This window comes from Xenopus laevis, chromosome 1L (genome assembly GCF_017654675.1).
Source record: "Xenopus laevis strain J_2021 chromosome 1L, Xenopus_laevis_v10.1, whole genome shotgun sequence".
NCBI classification, from domain to species: domain Eukaryota; kingdom Metazoa; phylum Chordata; class Amphibia; order Anura; family Pipidae; genus Xenopus; species Xenopus laevis.
In genome coordinates, this window is record NC_054371.1 from 145,103,765 (window position 1) to 145,125,153 (window position 21,389).

The following is a 21,389-nucleotide window of genomic DNA, read 5'->3' on the forward strand; positions in this document are numbered from 1 at the left end:
TAAAAATGGTACAAAAAATATAGGAAAATGTTAGATGAGGGAAATGCAGATGGTGGAACCACAAAGAAACTTTGAAAATTCAAGTTTTTCTGTATTCCATTATTATATACTGTATAGCAGCTAAAATACTAGCACTGTAATTTTATTAGGCATATTAATAGCATGTTTTTTTCTTGTGTGATTTATTTTCCAATTCATGAAAAGCTGAGTTTGGGCTTAAGTTTTTATTTTTATGTTTTGTATTCTACTATTTGCTTTTCCGTGTCACCTTAATGAATTTTCATAGCATAGACTATTATATGGACAAATTGCAGTGTTTCCCAGTATTTAAAATGATGCTGAGCATTGCCTAGAAATGTATGTATTTGAGTACATTTGTGCTGCACCCACACATAGTAAACAAAGTTTATTATTTTCTGTATTGAAGTGTAGTTCTGGAATAAAGTAATTACATATTCCTTGTATGGGGTCACTATATTCCCTGGAATTACAAAGGGATAAATAATATATCTATGTAACTATGGAAAAAATACAAATCCTAACCTTATCATGGTTCCAGCTACAGGGGGAATGTACAATATTTTACTTTTGTGTTTAAAGCTGCCCATATGCAGACAGGCAGTGATTTTTAACCCAGCCACCACCCTTCACTGAGTTGGAAGAGTACTGTGCAGCGAAGTGCCAGCAATGCAATCTCTCAGTGAGAACTGGAAAGCAGTGAATGTTATCCCCCAACCAAAATTGGAATTTTCCTTTGTTTAACAATTGCACCATAGCAGTCTAGTGATGCCCTATAGGATGAATAAGGGAGATACTGGTATGATACTAAAAAGGTAATTGGTTTATGAAAGTTACGTTTTAGAGAAGTAAATGTTTATAGATGAGAATCATCTTACAAGGCTGGGGTGAATACTTTGAGGTGACAAGGACCCGGCCTAGGGCAGCAGGATTTTAGGGGGCGGCATGCTGCCCAATCACACCCACATTGGTTCAAAAACACTGGGGATGCTCTGGAAATACAATAATTTTTTTAATTTCCTGTTTGCAAATCCCCATTGCTCCGGTCCCAATGGTGAAATTTTGCACGAATAAAGTGGAGGGGACAGGGGTGACGTATGGCAGTGGGCCTAGGGGTGCTCGCTATGTAAATCCGGCTCTGCTGACTCCCCTTGGGGACAATTGGAGGGTAATTTAGGGAATATGGTCTTATCACATTAATTGTGGTCAGTGACAGTATAAACTCTCTACAGCAATGTAGTAATGCAAAGTCCCCCACAGTACTATAATATTAATGGCTCCCTGAACATTGGGAATAAGACATTTTCATAAACAAATATTGAAATTTCTGATTAGTCAATGCCTCATTGGGCCCCCCAATACCGCTTTGGACCCATAGTAGTAGTCACAGGCTGTGGTTCTTGCGTTCCAAACTAAATCTAACTCCCTGCATCTTAACCACCCCTACTTTAAAGTTTCATTGCCACACATTTAAATACACACATTTCATCTAAAATAACATTTAAAATAACAACAATTTTCTCAAATAAGATGAGATTCTGGGTGGGAAAAAAAAGCAGCTTCCCACCACAATGCTGTTAATATTTTTTATGACATATTTATAAGTGAGCCATTTTTTAACACACCCTCCTCTCATTCAGCTGGGGAGGTGACAAACACACACACTGACACACAACACACACACACACACAGCTGACTGCAAACCCAGCCTCGCTCTCACAGCAGCAGCAGGAGCAGAGGCAGAAGCAACACTCCCATAATCCCGAAGGATAAAAGGGAAGCAGGGCTTTGCCATAAACTCTGCTCTACCCGCCCCTCCCTCCTACTTCTTTTCACCAACATCAACATCAATTCAGCCTTCACTGGCAATTCCTCTCCCAGACCCCCACCACCATTACTCCTCCGAGGGAGGGGAGGAAAGGAGGAGGGGGAAGAGATGCATCTTGTTGGCTAAAGGCTGGGAGCCTCCGTCCCTTCTATTGAGAGCACCGGCTTGTGTGGGGAAGGTGCATGTTTGGTTGCCAGTGCCCGAGGAAGAAGAAGAAGGGGACAATGACAATGATGCGCTTGCGGACAGCCAGCCTGCGATCTTTAAACCTGGACATGAGGTGCACCATCCGTTTGCTGGACGATACGGAGATCTCGTGCATTATTCAGGTATGGGGGGGGGGATCTCTTTAAGTCCTTGGATTTCCCTCACACTGTGGGGACAGACTCAACCATTCATTCTACATCCCCTGCTCATGTGACGCTTGGAGTCAGGGCACCAGGGTGTGTGGGGCAAGCTGCACTGTCACTTTAACACTAGGGACTTTAGTCCCATTTTGCCTTGTGGCATATTTAGCTTAGAGTGAATAAATACATCAGTTTATTCATTAGTTTTCACTAGTATAGTGTTATTTCGAGTTTGCTGTATTTTCACCCTTTCTGAATAGGGAGCTGATACATTTCCCTGTGGTCATTTCTATGTTAACTCTGATAAATATGCAGCATGCAAGGCTCAGGTGTCTGGGTAGAAACATCTCCAGCTAGAGAGCAACTGCCCCATTGTGGGAGTGAGGGAGTTTAGGGGGTGCAACTGCCCCATTGTGGGAGTGAGGGAGTTTAGGGGGTGCAACTGCCCCATTGTGGGAATGAGGGAGTTTAGGGGTGCAACTGTCCCATTGTGGGAGTGAGGGAGTTTAGGGGTCCAACTGTCCCATTGTGGGAGTGAGGGAGTTTAGGGGTGCAACTGACAAGTGCAAGAGGCATTGTCACAGGCAGGGACCCTGGAAATGGGAACATTGTGTGAGAGACATGTCATGCTTTTACTAGAGTTGAGCAAAGGAGAATCCATTCATCATAGTGCTCAGCATTCTGACTCTAATAATGTTATAACCCACAATTCTCAAACCCATCACCTTTCTAGGAGGATGGAAATAGCTGTGCAATAACACACTAGATAAATGCTCACACATATCTCCTGACTGGAGAGATGGGAAAAGCAGCTTTATTTACATTCCTCCCTGCACGTGGATGTTCATCCAACTGCCGCCCTCTGGAGATGCAGGGACTTGTCTGTGATGGGAAGGAAAACTCCATCCCAACCATCTGATTCTGCACTGCCGTGCCAATTATCCTTACTTATCGTCCTGTAGTTGTGCCGTTGAAGTAGGACACCAAGAATGGTATTAGTGATAGCACAGCTCCATCTTTACTTAATGCAAGTCGTAAAGGGATACTGTCATGGGAAAACATGTCTTTTTCTAAACGCATCATTTGATAATGCTACTCCAGCAGAATTCTGCACTGAAATCCATTTTTCAGAAGAGCAAACAGATTTTTTTTTATATCAAATTTTGAAATCTGACATGGGTCTAGACATAGTGTCAGTTTCCCAGCTGCCCCCAGTCATGTGACTTGTGCTCTGATAAACTTCAATCACTCTTTACTGCTGTACTGCAAGTTGGAGTGATATCACCCCCCCCCCCAGCAGCCTAACAACAGAACAATGGGAAAGTAACGAGATATCAGCTCCCTAACACAAGATAACTCCCTGGTAGATCTAAAAACAACACTCAATAGTAAAAGCCAAGTCCCACTGAGACAGATTCAGTTACATTAAGTAGGAGAAATAACAGCCTGCCAGAAAGTAGTTCCATCCTAAAGTGCAGGCACAAGTCACATGACTGGGGGCAACTGGGAAACTGACAATATGTCTAGCCCCATGTCAGATTTCAAAATTGAATATAAAAAAATCTGTTTGCTCTTTTGAGAATTTGATTTCAGTGCAGAATTCTGCTGGAGTAGCAATATTAACTGATGCGTTTTGAAAAAAACATGTTTTCCCATGACAGTATCCCTTTAATGCAAGTCTGAGATATCTAATAATTGGCAGAATTTTTTTTTTTGGACCATGAAAATGGCTCAGATGTATGCCCATAAGATGTAAAGGTTCAGGAGTGCAACATATTTACAGAGAAAACATACGAATATTCAAATGTGCCAGTATATGTGACAGTAGTTCCAATTCTCTGTACATGAAGTAATGCACAAAGTATTTACTAAAACTCAAATTTATCGATTTTTTTTATCAAAACAAAGTCGACCTAACTCTCATCCACAAATTTTTGAGACTATCGTTTGAAAACCAGCGACAGATTTTAGCTGGAGTGTTTTTCGGATTTGGGGTTTTAGCAGCTTTGGGGTATAATAAATCTTAATTTAAATACCGTATATACCCAAATGTGCTGAAAAAGTCTACCTCGGCTTATACTCGGGTCAGCGGTACCCGACCCGAATAGCTGAGATTGCAGTCACTTTTAATCATTCCTATACCAACAGTTCACTTGGGGAGAGACTGCAATATCCCACAATGCCCTCTGTTGGTTATATGAAAGAATAACAGTGCGCCCTCTGTTGGTTATATGAAAGAATAATAGTGACTGCAATATCACACAGCGCCATCTGTTGGTTATATGAAAGAATAACAGTGACTGCAATATCACACAGCGCCCTCTGTTGGTTATATGAAAGAATAACAGTGCGTCCTCTGTTGGTTATATGAAAGAATAACAGTGACTGCAAAATCACACAGCGCCATCTGTTGGTTGTATGAAAGAATAACAGTGCGCCCTCTGTTGGTTATATGAAAGATTAACAGTGGCTGCAATATCACACAGCGCCCTCTATTGGTTATATTAAAGAATAACAGTGTCTGCAATATCACACAGCACCCTCTGTTGGTTATATGAAAGAATAACAGTGCGCCCTCTGTTGGTTATATGAAAGAATAACAGTGACTGCAATATCACACAACACCCTCTGTTGGTTATATGAAAGAATAACAGTGACTGCAATATCACACAGCGCCATCTGTTGGTTATATGGAAGAATAACAGTGACTGCAATATCACACAGTGCCCTCTGTTGGTTATATGAAAGATTAACAGTGACTGCAATATCACACAGCACCCTCTGTTGGTTATATGAAAGAATAACAGTGCGCCCTCTGTTGGTTATATGAAAGAATAACAGTGACTGCAATATCACACAACACCCTCTGTTGGTTATATGAAAGAATAACAGTGACTGCAATATCACACAGCGCCCTCTGTTGGTTATACGAATGATTAACAGTGATGGCAATATCACACAGCACCCTCTGCACATGGTAGTGGGACAGTGGGACAATGCACACAGTAATCCGTTTGGCAATTCTCTGTCACCATCAACTTTGCAAAGAAGTCCGGTTGATCGCTGGGGGGGTCGCTTTGGCAGAATGTGCGCTGCTGGGAGACAGGGCTGTAGTTGTGTCTAGGCTTATACTAGAGTCAATACGTTTTCCCAGTTTTCGTAGGTAAAATTATTTACCTCGGCTTATACTCGGGTTGGCTTCTACTCGAGTATATACGGTACTCAACCAGAAAAAAATTGAGGTTTAATAAATAGGCCCCTAAATGTATGGGGGAGGGGTACTATTGACAGTTCCTAAGTTGTCTAGAAGATGAAAGATTATGTCATTAGTTTTTTTTAAATTCATTAGTTTTTTTAAATTCATTCGTTTTTTTTAAATGTAAGTCAAAGGCATCAAGGTATTCATGTGTATTGTTTATTATGGGTTTTTTTTTTGTATGCACGGATGTGACCTGTACCTACTTGCTTACAATTAAAAACACAGACCAATATTGTACCAAAGAGAAGAAGAGAAAAAGCAGCAACAATAGAACAATAAACATGCAGTCCATTCATTTAGCTCAATTCTGTTATTTCTGCCTAAATATTCAGACCATTAACCACCCATTTGTGGGACCTACAGTTCATTCTTTAACATAGGAAATGTGGTTGGCCGTGAGCTCAGTCAGTATTGTGTATGGTGTCTTAAGCTCTAAGAAAGAAGCACATCCACCTAGTTGAATACAATGTTTGGGGGGTTCCTCTATTTCTTGCCAGTCTAAACACAAGAAAATGATTTGGGGGGGATGACTTATAGCTGACTAAGTTATCACTTTGTTGGGGTCACTGGCCAACGTGATGTAGGATAGGACTGCATTCTATAGTTATAGTTATTAGTGAAAACGGTGTAGGACATATGAGTTATATAAGTGCAGTTCGGCCTTCCAGCTTGCCTGAAAATCAATTACTGCCAGTTTAATACTCTGTCTAGAAAGCTCAGTAGTTTGCCTCACGAGGAAACTTTGTCCGTCTTCGGAAAACGAAGCGACGCGTGTGCTTTAGCGCAGGCGACTTTTCATTTATAGCGGATGGGAAGACACGCAAAGGCAGTTCAGGGAGATTGTCGCCAAGAATCTCCCCGAATCTCCTTGTGTGGACTAACCCTAAGACATTAAATAAGAGCATGACAGATAACAAGATCATTTGCAGTGTTTTCCTTTTGTTTTGAGAAGGGTTTTACTGTATGAAAGGAACAGTAACACCAAAAAATTAAAATGTTTTTAAGTAATGAAAATATAATGTATTGGTACAACTGGTGTGTTTCCTACAGAAATTTTACTATAGTTTATATAAACAGGCTGCTATGTAGCCCCAGGGGCAGCCATTCAAAGAGCTGAAAGAGGAGAAAAGACACAGGATACACAGCAGATAACATAATCTTTATAGTAAACAGTGGGATTCTACAGGGCTTAACTCTTATCTGCTGTGGATCCAGTGCTTAAAGGTAATGTCAACCCAAAAAAATAATGTTATGCCTAATAAATGAAAACATAATTCTAAGCAACTCTGCAACATGCATTCTATTAAATTTGTCTATGGCTATATTAAGTTATATGTATAAGTACCCGACAAGGGTGCCCATTGTCTCCACTTATATTCGTTCTGACATTAGAACCCCTAGCACAGAAGATAAGGGACAACCAAGGTATATCTTGAGTTACGATCAACGGTGTGGAAACGAAACTGGGTCTTTATGCAGATGACATATTACTTTACATTCAAAAACCAATGTCGTCTTTGACAAACTTAAGATCCGAGCTTGAGGAGTTTTCCAAGGTATCACATTATAAGCTGAACGAAAATAAAACTGTGATCATGCCATGCTATATCCAACCTAAAGTAATATTAAAACTAAAAGAATCCTGTCCTTATATTTGGAACTTAAAGTCTGTTAAATATCTAGGTATACACCTTACTCCAACATTACCTCAATTATACAGAGAGAACTTTAAACCCTGGATCAATAAATTAAAATCCCAATTAGAGAACTTGGAAAAATTTGAATTTTCTTGGCTGGGTAGATTGGCAGCCTTTAAGATGCTAATATTACCCCAAATACTTTACTTATTTAGAACCATCCCAATTAAATTCCACAAGAATTCTTTAACACAACTCAAAGAATGATTAACAAATTCATATTAATGCACAAACATTCCAGATTTTCCAACAAAATTCTCACAATTCACACCTCAGATCTAGGAATGGGGGTACCAGATCTAGAAAAATACCATAAAGCGGCCATTTTAGATCAATCCAGAGCGATCTGGAATAATAACACTCTAAAACAGTGGGTTAATATTGAACAGTCCCAACCTCCTAACACTAACAATTTTAAAGCGCTACTAGAATCCAGACTAAACTGGAAAATTCCGCCCAAAATCACTAACCCCATAACCGCAAATACCTTGAAGATCTGGAAGGAAATGATCAAATTCTGCAAAGATGACCCATTAGCAAAACCCTCAAAAACACCTCTAATTAACCTAAATATGGCCATCAAAAATCTGGAATTAAACAGCTGGATTGAGAAAAGAATTGAATGGGTGGATGACTTACTAATTGACGGGGAAATTAGATCCTTTGAAGATCTAATGCACTCATATGATTTACCCATCACTGAAAAACTAAAATATAGCAGAATCTGTGTCTTCCTATCCAAATATAATATAGAACCAATCTCGCTCTCACCACAAATCAGAAAACTCATTGATCCACAACATTCTGGGATAAAAGGGATATCGGTGTTATATAAAACACTGGTAACCCTGAAAGATTCTACACCAAAATGGCAATTTAAAAAATGGCAGGAAATATTACAGGAGGAAATTGACCCTGATGATTGGAAGTTAGCTTGTAGATCTTTAAAACAATCGACACATTGTGTTTCTCACTTGGAAAACTTCCTCAAACTCACTTGGCAATGGTACTTAACTCCGGAAAAAATAGTAAAATTTGACAACAACTCTTCACCTATGTGCTGGAGGAACTGCCAAGAGGTTGGCTCACTTATACATATGTTCTGGTTTTGTCCTAAAATCTTCAAATTATGGAAAGACATAGAAAATTTATTAAAAAAATTACCAATGTCACTATCCACGATCACTCCTGGATTAGCTCTATTACATTTGAAGTCTATGGACTTGCCTCCAAAAGAAAGATTGGTGTTCAATCATATCTCTGTAGTTACTAGAATCAGTATAGCTGAGAATTGGAAAACTCCAGTCATTCCAAAATTGGAAGATATTCTTAAAAGAGTCGAATCAAACCTTCTAGCAGAGAGATCATGGGCTGCAAAATGCGGGAACGTACAGTCTTTCCAGAGGAGAGCAAGCTTATGGCCTACTTTATTTCCAGAAACAGCACTACTAGACCTATAAAGATAAATAAATCCCTTTCACACACAAACAAACAAACAATTTGGTTCACTTGTCCGATTTGGATCCAAGGTCATCATCAATGGTGTTGACAAGTTTTTTTTGTTTTTTTTTTCTCAAACAGCTATATAAAATTGCTCCTCTACAAGAATGCTCCTGACTTTATGTTATATAGATTCGATTAGTCTAGTTATAGTTTAGTTATTCAGTTTACTCTGATTTACAACTTCCAATAAGTTAATACCTCAATCTAAGTATTGAAGAATTTTATTCCATTTAGATATATAGTGAATAAAGTACCCCCTCTTGTAAAATATAAGGATATTATAAGTTACCGAGGAGTTTCATGACCATATAAAAACACGAGGCCGAAGGCCGAGTGTTTTTATACAGGTCATGGAACTCCAAGGTAACTTCTAATATCCTCATATTTTGCAACTGGGGGTACTTTATTTATTATAATACACAAGTTTCAGTGAGTCATGTGACAGAAATGACATCAGAACTCACCGTTTATAACTGATGACATCAGAACTCACCGTTTATAAGGATATAATTTACAGGATATTCATGGCTTTTGTGTATTATAAGATGATATATCACACTATGGTTTGTTATATTAATGCAATGTTTTAATAAATCAAGAGAAAACGACTTCTGGAGTCTCAGTAAAGAGGTCCCAATCCCCATTTTCCAGAAACTCAGCTCCTTGAAATACAACCAAAAAGAAACATTGTCGTAGGTAAAACATCCAATTCTGATGTTGGTTCTAAAGACTTAATTAGCATTGATTAACCTGATTAGGTTTGAGTTCAATTGGGTCTAATTAGACATTTACGCGTATGTCGTTGAAAGTACGCATGGAAATCCGCGTTTATTGCATCAACTCTATCAATTGCACCAACTTGGTGATTTATAAGCATGTTCATCCGCATAAACGGATTTAACGCGTAAATTACAGCATACGTAATGTGTAAAAGTTAAATTCCGCAAGAGAAATAAAAGAATTAAGAAATTGATATAAGAGAATGGAGCATATGATAAATACGCATTACGCATCAACAACATACGTGTAAAAATAAAATGTTTCACATAATTAGCGAGTAACGCGTAAGTTACTTCAACTCTCACTCTTTGATTCAACTTAGTATTACGCGTAAGAATACGCAAAGTACGCATTAGAAAAGTTTAAGAAACTACAATAGATAGTTAAACATAGATTGCTCTCAACAGAAGACAACTTTATATTTTTATCTATGTATCTTTATATGTTAGTTGTTAGCAAATGATATTTGTTAAGGTCTCTGATTAAAACAGTCAAGTTTATACTGTATGTTGATGTAAAAATCTTACTAATATTGATGATATGTCATTATGATGATTGTTATTTTCCTGGAAAAATTTTTCAATAAAAATTATTGAAACCTAAGTTATTTGTATAAGTAATGCTATTGAAAGCAGTGTTTGTCTGTCCCTTTCTCTTCTCTGCCCTGGTTGCTCAGACACTTGATACAATGTTGATACATGGGCTGCACCCATGGCTACACAGGAGCTTGTTTACATAAACTATCGTAGAGTTTTGTAGCAAACACACCAGTTGTACCAGTGCAGAGCAACAGTACTTTGAATTTACATGACTTTAATAAAACAGTTTAATTTTTTGGCGCTGCTGTTCCGTTGAATGCAATGTGGTGGGTATCTTGGCTCCATGTTGTTTGCTCTCTTAACCTTTAAAAACCATGCCCCAATATCTTGCATTGATGGGATCTAACAAGACAGAAACAGGCTGTCTGCAAGTTTGGGTTTACGGCTCTGAATTAAAAGGTTGTGTCTGTGCTGTGCTGTACTGTATCAGCACATTATGCCAACCAGCCTAAGTTGCCCTTAGGCTGTGGTCACACAGGGCTGATTCTTGGCCTGTGGACAAATGCAGGCCAAGAATTAGCTCCTGTGCTTGAATCAGCACTCTTCTATGTCTGTGTCTGGAGCTACTGTGTCGACCTAGGTGCAGGCCCATGGAGCAGATTATGGTGCCGAAACATGTGATTGTGCATATCAAGTATGCAGTGTCAGAAACTAACCCCTACTGCTGTCAATAATGAAGTCTGCTTGTTCATAGAGTGAGCCAGAATTTCTTAGACAATTGTGTGAAAAGGGTTCCATTGTCAAAGCTGTCTGGATTTGTTTTGGATCCTGTTAGAATTTCATTAGGCAGGGCTGTTTTTAGAAAAGTTTTTACTTCCAGGGCCCAGGTGTTAGGACACCTGTTGTCTTGTAAAACTCCGAGCTGTGCTCATCTCATCATAAGCACTGTTTAGTGGCACTCGGTGGGAAAACAGTGCATTTTCAGCAATATAAATATCACTTGCAAACTCTTTGACATAGTCACCGTTTTTATCTACAGTAATCTGTCACTTGTAGGCTAGATCTGGAAGCACAGTCAGGCTGTTCTTTGTTAGTGTGCTTTGGGCAAGCTGTTCACTCAATGTGTTTTGCCCACCAGCTCTGTTGTTTACTTATATAGTACAATTAGTATAGTACGAAAAACAAGTCCTATCCTCACAAACCAGAGGCTTCCCTCAAGCTGCCCATTTGCTAACAGCACATTTCTCCCTGGCTCTTCTGTGCACTATGAAAACCCATACACACCCCAATTACTATGTAAATGTAATACATTGATATGTTAGCAGATGTCACAGAAGTTTTTTTTAGATTTAAAAAAGGAAAAAGCAAAAGAAGCAAATTTTGATCGCTGGATTATGTTGATAGAATTTGCAGCATTGTTATTTGCTGCTAGTGATTAAGTAAAAGAGATACAAAAATCACAGACGCCAGAATTTAATAAATTATGTTTATTTGCAATATGCTGTAGGATCAGTATATTGCACCGCATAGCAAGCTTAATAACTGTATGTTTCTAAATATGTGGCACTTACTGTAGATCAGTGGAAGAAATTGTGAAAGTGTTGTTTGTCCTTGAGCAACCTCGGCTTTATTTGACTGCCACGCATGCAATTAAAAAGCCTGGTTTCTTATTGCCAAACAAATTTCCCCAAGAAGCGCCAAAGCTGGAATAATTTCATTTTCTTACTTGGTACCTATCCCAGACCTGCTAAATTCTAAAGCACTCTCATCATCTCGCATCATCTTTCTAAAACTGTGCCCGACTTGTCTCTGGCATACATATATAATTCCTCCTCTGTTTATACCTCCTCTGGCAGTCTGTGGTGAGCATAAAGCATCATTCACAAACCCTCTCTTTGCTAAAAAGCAATCTGTCATGTTTTAAAGGGAATATATGCGCTGCAGGGGCAGGAACTGATGCCAATGATGAGCAATCTCTGGAAAAAAATAGTATGTTTACACATATGATTATGCACAGTGTCGGCCTGTAAATATAGAATGATAATAATAATATATAAATGTGATTACATTTTTCACTGTTTGCTGTAGAGCAGATATGCATGATTATTGTTGCACAGAAAGCTTTATTTATATGCATATTTTTGTTGATTTATATGTGTGCCAGCTGCCAATCGGCTTGTTCAGCTGATATGTAATGAAATATTATGAAAACTAATGGTTGACAAAAGCAGGTATGGGACCTGTTATCCAGAATGCTCGGGACCTGGGATTTTCTGGATTACGGATTCGAATTTAGATCTTCACACCTTAAGTCTACTAGAAAATCATGTAAACATTAATTAAACTCAATAAACTGGTATTGCTTCCAACAAGGATTTGTTTGAATCAAGTATAAACTACTGTTTTATTATTACAGAGAAAAGGGAATTAATGTTTAAAAATTTGAATTATTTTATTATAATGGAGTCTATGGGAGCTTTCTGGATAACGGGTTTTCAGATAACAGATCCCATACATGTAGAATAGTTTGACTTTACTATGACATAACTATGGATGAAACTTGTATTGTTTCACCTTACAGTAGAGTGGGAAATAAAAAATCTCGTTTTTTTTATATGTCTAATTACTCTGTATAATGTCCCTTCAATATGCTTGCTTGATCTCTTCATGTTGGATATAGAGAAATATCACAGTTCAAGAATTGTGGTGCTTGGAAATTTTCTTCCAAAAATTCAATTAATCTCTCTTTATTTACTTTGTCATATTCACATTCACATCAAATCTTTACATATTCTATGTTAACATTTATTGGATGATTGCTGTTTCAATAAATCTTGTCAGATATACAGGTATAGGACCTGTTATCCAGAATTCTCTGGAACTGGGACTTTCCAGATACAGATCTTTCCGTAAATTGGATATTCATACTTTAGGACTTACGGAAATTCATTTAAACGTTAAATTAACCCAATAGGCTGGTTTTGCTTTCAATGAAGATTAATTATATCTTAGTTGGGATCAAGTACAAGCTAATGTTTTATTATTACTTAGAAAAAGGTAATCATTTTTACAAATCTGGATTATTTGGATAAAATGGAGTCTATGGGAGACAGCCTTTCCATAATTCAGAGCTTTCTGGATAATGGGTTTCCGGGTTAACTGATCCCATACCTGTATTCATAACATCAAATACAAACTGACTGATTCAATCTAACATCAAGTTACAAGTTTAAATCATCTTAAATGTATAAATCCCGTATTGTGGACATTAAGGAGAATGGTTTGGTATAGTAACAGGCCGGAATTCCTCCCAAGGTTCCCAAATCTATAAATACTTTATTTTTTAACAGTGGGCATCATGCCTACAATACAAGGGGATATAAATGAAAAAAAGACAGAGGAAAGTCTAATGTTGTTGGACCAGTTCAAACTAATATAAAGATCTTACATATATCTTTTTCTTTTTTGGCACTTTTTTGTTAGGCTGTATAAGATCAAAGCCCTTTTTTAAAATATAATCTTGCTGTTAGGTATATTTTACACAAATCATTTGTTTCAGCCTTTGTTTCTCATGTGTCATTTACAATGACATTTCTCCTATAAGGCCTCACATTTCTAAAGAACATTTACTAATCCATGTCTGCTTTTTTTACATTTATATCACATTGGCTTTATGTAAAATCATTTTTATTGACTTTATACAACTGACAACGGAACATTGCAACAGAGTAATTGTTTCACTTACATTATTCAAATGTATGTTCCAATACTTGGGGAGGGGCAGATGGGGTACATTAGTAGAGGAAGGTAGGGGTAAGAACAGTTGGAACTTTTGAGAAGGTTTCACTTGAGCAATAACCTTTAGAGGAGGTCACATTGGCTTTATACAGTACAGCACATAAGCACTTGCCCCTCAGGTTTTGTTTCATGCATTAAAGCACAATTGCTATATTGTTCAATGTGAAATGTGTTTTTAAGTTGTTATATGAAATTAGGTGCTTTTCCTGCTACTGATATACAAAATCAAATGAACCCTTTAAAGCAGTGATCCCCAACCAGTGGCTTGTGAGCAACAAGTTGTTCCCCAACTCCTTACTTACAGTAGATGTTTCTCCCAGTAGTCTCAAAGCTGGTGCTTATTTTTGAAATCCTGGCTAGAAGGCAAACTTTAGTTGTGTATTGCCAAACAGAGCCTCCTGTAGGCTGCAAGTACATATAGGTGTTACCAATAGCCAATCACAGCTCATATTTGTCACCCAGGAACTTTTAGCATGCTTATGCTGCTCTCCAACTTTTTTTGCATTTGAATGTGTCTCACAGGTAAAAAAGGTTGGGGACCCCTGCTTTATAGAGTCATATACTTTCTGTACAGTCTAAAATTAAACTTATCGGATTATTCATACGCTATACCTTTAAGAAGCTATTATAATATTACTAGACTACTAATGATGTCAGGCTATAAATCTTGGGTTCCTAAGCAATGTCCCCTGGCTGGTTTCTTGTAAAGCTGGCCATAGATTTTTAAAAGATCCGACCCTCATTGTGAGACCACGATTTTCTCGGAACGATCGTTCGATCGTACGAATTGACCATCAACTAAAAAGACCAATTTGCCAGGAAAACAAAGGGGAGCTGCCTGCTTGGCCCTGCAAACATAGATAGATTGCACTGGGACCGACAAAGATTTTTTGCCCTGGCCGATCAGTTTCCTGACAGATGTCGGACGAATAATCGTAAGATGTATGATCGTTCGAATCCCACTAACCGCACGATAAAAGAACTGTGGCTAAATAACCTGAAACAATGGAAACTTGTACAAACTAAAATTGAAGCTTAAGCTCAAACTAAGTAGGGGAAAAGAGAGCACTGCATGTAACCCTTAAAGGGATTGTTCACCTTTGAGTTAACTTTTAGTATGATGTATAGGGCGATATCCTGAGACAATTTGCAGTTGGTTTTCATTTTTCATTAGTTGTGGTATTGAGTTATAAAACTTTTTATTTAGCAGCTCTCCAATTTGCAGGTTCATCAATTTGTTTGCTAGGGACCAAATTACCATAGCAACCATTCATTGCTCTAAATAAGAGAATTTAAAGTTGCTTGAATTGGTCATTTTATTGATCATTTTATAACATACTAAAAGTTAACTTAAAGGTGAACCACCTCTTTAAGATTTTCATTAATTTTTTTTTTTTTTTAAATTCTGATTTATTGAAAATTTTCAATAGGGTACAGAAAGAAGAAAAGGGGGTAATACACACAGGGAAGCCAAAAAAAAAAAAACAGGAGAAGGCATCCATTTAGTCAAACATCACATAGAATCACAATGATATCGAGGGAGCGACCTGACGTCCCTGAGTATAATAAGAACCGCTGATAGCAACATGAAACAATTGTCGTATAGGGGAGAGAAGAAGGGCAAGAAAAGGAAGAGAAAAAAGAAAAGAAAAAGGGGGAAAGATAGAAAGAAAAGGAAATCTTCTAGCGAATCTGAATATCGCTCGCACAGGGCGCAGCATAACTAGATAGGAGTCTTCGAATCTAGAAATTAGATTTTCATTAATTTAAAGGCAAAATAAATTTAAATTATGGTACAGTGACCATTTAAGTGCTGGAGAGGTGAGCACTGTCCAGTGACCAGTATGTCTTGCTTAAGCATCTCCCTTAAGTATAACTTCTGTGGGCTCCCATTTCACTTAAACATGAATCTTGCTGTTACTTTGCATACCTCCGATATATATAGTAATGTAGTAAAGTAATGACCACCTGACCCATAGTTTACTTGGTTCTATAAACATACCCAGTGGCTACACAATGCAGTTCTTGTTAGCCCAGCAAAAATGCACACATTGATCACAAAGTTAAAATTGCAGGGTGCTCAGGTAACTGTCTCTTTAAAGAAGGGTTAGTCATTCTTATGGAGACAACACTAGCAGCAGATAATGACTGTCTAAATATTTGCCTTGCTACAATGTAAGGCTTTTTTTAACAATGTTTAACATGATCTAAGGTTTTGACTTGACTCATCAGCCATTGTTTATAAGAACAAATACTTTTATAAGTTAAATTAAAGGAAATGGCTGTAATTTCATGCTGCTGTCACCACTCCTTAGTCATAAAATCACCTTACTTTCTGAAGCACTGGAAACAGAAGATCCTGACAAAGTACATTCATTGATGATAGAAATGAATAAAAACCTTTCCAACCTTGTGATTTCAAGGGCAGAATCTCATGACTACGAGTGAATGGGGGAGTTGCACGCAAATTGTGCCCGTGGGAATGGTGATCTTGCAAGTATGCCATATTATGTGAACGTCAGAGGGTTGTATATAGTACATTACAGGAAAATACAAAATGCAGCAGAGACTTTTAACACCATCTAACACCCTTTTCAGGGCTTGCCATATTAATATACAGAAGGGGTGCTGCCATACAGCTTTCCCCAGCTGAGATACTTTTCATAGACAAAAAAAGATTAAACAATCTGGTACAAGCAATTGTGGTTTAAGAATAATTTGTTTGCCTCATCCAAACCCAGTCATAACCAGCCCTCTTTCTGGGTACTTGTACCCAGTGAGCTGTTGGGGGTAGGAGTTGAAAGAGTGTGTATACAATCAACATACTGCAGATTGTAGAATATTTTAACAATGGAAACAGTGTTTCTATATATATATATATATATATATATATATATATATATATATATATACATCTAGACTTTTAGTATGTTATAGAATGACCAATTCAAGCAACTTTTAAATTTATCTTCATTATTATTTTTTTTATAGTTTTTTTTAATTATTTGCCTTCTTCTGACTCTTTCCAAGCTTTCAAATGGGGGTCACTGACTCCATCGAAATTGCTCTTCGAAATTGCACTGTTACAACAAGGGTTGACAGAATCATGACAATTTTTAGTTCATTAGGAAGTATTTTGAGGTTAACCACACTTGTTTTGTACAGATGAGAGTGTTGTTTTGCCTGTCCTTTCTGGCTTGTGCAATGTTTTGTTAATGACAGTGTAGTTCCTTTGTTCTCATGTATATGAGACATTCAGTGATGTCATAGGCCGAATGAGGTCTAAGGTCAAGTACATGACTTTGGCTCCTGCACTTCACATAATGAAAGATTAAAGATCCTTGGTCTGAAGTTTCCAAGGTTTCTTCTGTTTTTATCTTTTTTGATGATTATTCGTTCTGTATCAAAAAAAAACCCCGGAGGAAGACATCTCGGAAGAATTTTACTAAACTTTTGTGAAAAAAAAAGCCAAACCTGAAAAGCAATTTACATGCAAAATGTTGCTGGATTGATCGTTAATACGCAACAGCGTACAATGTCGCAAACATGTATGCGCAATCCATCTTGCGAGTTCAATAATACGTTTTCTTGCCGTCCCTGCTGAAAAATGCAAATGCTGGCGCAGGGTGGCAGATGTTGTCTTGCAAGCACCCCATGTGAGTTGCTATAGTGCGTATTCCATTATTTCAGCAGGGCTCCTTTTTGTGCGATTTTATGCTGGAATACGCAGTTTCAAAAATGCAACGTAAAAATGCTCTGTGTGACCTTGCCCTAAAGCTTGTTTCCAGTGATACAGCACTCACAACTTATAAACTAAGTCTTGGCAGCGCATGTCCTGTTCTATATGACAGAGGTTTTTATATGTAGTAAAGGTATGGGATCTGTTATCCAGAATGCTTGGATAATGAATCTTTACATTATTTGGATCTTCATCTACTAGGAAATCATGTAAACATTAAATAAACCAAATAGGCTGGTTTTGCTTCCAATAAGGATTAATTGTATCTTAGTTTGGATCAAGTACAAGGTACTGTTTTATTATTACAGAGAAAAAGGAAAACATTTTTATAAATATGTATTATTTGGATAAAATGGAGTCTATGGGAGACTGACTTTCTGTGATTCAGAGCTTTCTTCACCACCAGGCAGTGCCAATTTGTTAGGTATGTGAGCAGTATAGTAAATCTTATGACCTAACCACACATGAGCTGGTACAAGGGATCTTTGGAAAAACATTCCAAAACATGGTGTAGAGTGGAGATGAGATGGAACGTACCCAGGCCTAGGTGGGTTCTTTTTACAGAGAAGGAACACCAGTCCAGGGTAAAAATGTAATTTTATTCACCAGAGGTTCCTAACAAATAAGGGACCCCATCCCAGTGAATTTGATATCCCTTCTCCTTTAAAGTTGTATTTTTACCTCCCAGATGTTTGTTTCTTTGCAGTGCATGTCAAATATGTTTTTCCCTTAATAAAGTGCAGAAGCTCCTGTTAGTTTACTTGGGGGGTCAGGGTTGTAGTGCAGGCTTTGAGTTTTGTTAAATGGTACCTTTTTCCTTTGATGATACCAGTGTGTATTAACTCACCTGCCATCTAGACATCCTACCTTCCACATATAAATCCCAGGGGCACCTTGTCATCTGCTATAATCAGAGAACTGGAACATAAAAACATGTTGCAGGCATACAGCCCTAAGAGGTTTAGGCCTTGTCAAGTTTGTCAGGAAAAGCCCGACCTGCACATCACTACTATATGTAATAAAAGGCACTGTGTTTGCCCAGGAGCAGTAACCCATACTGCTCCTGGGCAAACTTAGTGCCTTTTATTACGTAACACCCAATGTTTTTTAAAGCAGTGACACATTTACTGTATATCCAATGTCTGAACATGCATTGGTGTACATATCAATAAACAGATGTTTGTTTTTTATTAGTAAACTTTGTGCAAATCATTTATGTCAGTACAGGCCGTAACATTTTATAAATTAAGTGATTGTTTAACCAGTGACTGGGGGTAGGAGCGGTGTTAAGTTTGGAGGGTGGAAGGGTGGCTGAGCGTATCAAGTTGTTAATGTTGTATATTACAATATACAGTATGTATCATGCCCTGTCTACTGTATATAATCAAACATTCCAAACGTTATAAAAAGTTTTCATATTTTTATTTAGTAGGGCTGTTAATTTTTCCATCTCTATGAAGCACAATAGTTTTCTTTTTATTTCTAGTAGCGCAGGAGACATGCTTTTCTATTTTTTTGTACTATGAGGCATTAGGGTTGCCACCTTACCTCTTTAAAACCAAACACATATGGAATCCACAGCCTGCCCGGCTAATTAGCAATTCATTTAGATGCATGCTGCAGACTGAACTGATTTATGTGCATCTTGTACACAAAGTCTCAGCAGCCTCTTGGGCATTGGCCTGTTGTGTGATTTTGTGGAGCTTATAATGTACTTTGTATATTTTTTTTTATTCACGTGTTTATAGAGACTTTGTGTACAGGTGGATAGTTCCCCATTGCCCCTTGTCCAGGGCTGCATTCAATCTCTGTTCCCATTAAAACATGTGTCAAGTCTAATTTTTTCCTTATGTAGGAAGTCAGCGTACAAGAAGCTAATTTTTCTTTTATGGGAGTTAGCACACAGTTGCATAGAGTCCATTTTAATCAAATATTTCACATTTTTATAAAAGGATTTTAATAAAACAGCATATTGTACTTGATCCTAACTAAAATATAAATAGTACTGTACTTATTGGAGGCAAAACAATTCTGTTGGGTTTAATTAATGTATACATCATTTTTTTTAGTTGGAGAAAAAACCCAAGGTCCCATACCTCTATTTAAAGGCACATAATTATGCTTTCTTCAAGGCCAGTGCTTGAGGCTAATTTAGCAGGCTTGCTATTGATGGCAGGCCCATTGACAGTTGGATGCTGCACTCAGAAGCTCAGCATTTGATAGGCTATTAACTATCTTAATTGTAAGATATGTAAAACACAAAAGTATTGTGTGTTTGTGTGATAAATTAGTAATATAGGCAAACTGCAGATATTTGCTACTTTCCTAATCTCTTGAAGATGTTGAACAAACACTTTTTATAATTGACTGGTTTACTAGTTTTTGATTTGTACATGTTGCTGCTGTGTCAATATATATAGAAACCATTAACTGTTGTAAGGAACATTGGGGCTGCTTTAGTAGTTCCAAAATTCACCACTTCTTTAGTTTAGCACCTACTGTATGTTAGTCCTACTATGTCATAACAACCCAGGCAATTTAGTCAAATGCAGTGATTTATGTATATCCACTTAGTCTGTTACAGTCTTTAAGGGCTTTGCACTGGGCACCAATTTATTGTTGCAGTTGTAGTATATCCTGGCACTTACTGTATCTCTCCTTACAGGCTACCGCTTGGTCTGCTAGGTCATGTCTTTGATAATTATTAGCTGCTCAATGATATCAGACTGCTCACCCAGCTAAACCATGCCCCTTGCTGCAGGAAGGCTTTCCCAGTAGGTTTAGGTAGCCAATTCACCCGTGGATCCAATTGTTAATTGCCGGTAAATATGCAATTCTGGCCTGGGCTCTAGCTGGTGATTTACCGACTGGTCCAGTCAAATACTGGCCGTGTGGCAATCCGACCTGTGTAACATGTCAGTGCTATATAAATAAAGAAGGGACACTTATAATAGAATAGAATAATCATAGAAAATAATATTTAAAAAATTGTAAAGTGAGGTAATAGGAACTGGATTACTAGAACATAATATAAATCAATATAGCATTTTGTACTGCTTAGTTTGTCTAGTCTTAAACTGGCCATAGACTCAAAGATCCAATCGTTTGGCGACCTCGCCAAACGAGCGGATCTTTCCCCGATATGCCATTAACGGCATGGCTATATCGGGGGTAATTTGATCGTTCGGCCGCATGGCCGAACGATAGAATTACGATACACCAAGGGGCTCCGACGGGTCGGTCGGTTAAAAATCAAACCTTCGGCCAGATATCGATCGGGAAGACCTGTCGGAAGCCCCCATACAGAGGCAGATAAGCTGTCAAATTGGTCTAAACGACCAATATCTCACCACCAGTGGGGTGCACTGATATATTTTAGGCTTTTATTCCGTAGTAAATTATTGTAAATTTTTCTAAAACGTGGAGTAAAAACTTAAATGGTTACTAAAAGTGACAGGGCCAGCAAGTTAACAGGTGTGTATGCATTTGACCTGCTTTACCAATAATATTTCAGCTTCTGGAGCATGATGACCAATCATACATTTATACAGCTTGTGTAAACAACCAATTAAGTCTTCTCTTGAGCTATACACCAGTGTCCTAAGTTGCACCTGAGCAGAGTACAAAAAGAGACGGCTAGGTGCATTGTTGGGAAAAAAATGGCGACTTGTGTGCGCATTTTGACTGCACCTTGCACCCAGTTAGTAAACAAATACTCTTATGTAAATGCTTTTTGAACATTTTCTTTTTTGTTGTTGTTAATAGTCCTTTAAGGCTCTCTGTTAAACCAGCAAATCTAGATACACAGTAGTCCTCTGGGATTGAAATGAGTAATTATCATGTCTATGACCATAATTTCATAAATTAAGGTAAAAGCCTCT

General features: G+C 37.8%; 1 protein-coding gene across 2 annotated transcripts in view; it reads left to right on the forward strand.

Annotated features, from left to right (window-relative positions):
- The first annotated feature begins 1,693 nt into the window (after positions 1-1,693).
- Positions 1,694-21,389, forward strand: part of frmd3.L (FERM domain containing 3 L homeolog) — a 127,369-nt gene continuing 107,673 nt past the window's right edge. Inside the window, exon 1 of one of the 2 annotated variants that reach the window (XM_041564402.1) lies at positions 1,694-2,175. In XM_041564402.1, the coding sequence (XP_041420336.1) occupies positions 2,029-2,175 (147 nt within the window). In that variant the 5' untranslated portion in view covers positions 1,694-2,028. The remainder of the gene's footprint in view (positions 2,176-21,389) is intronic. The other variant, XM_018258936.2, reaches the window with a different exon arrangement.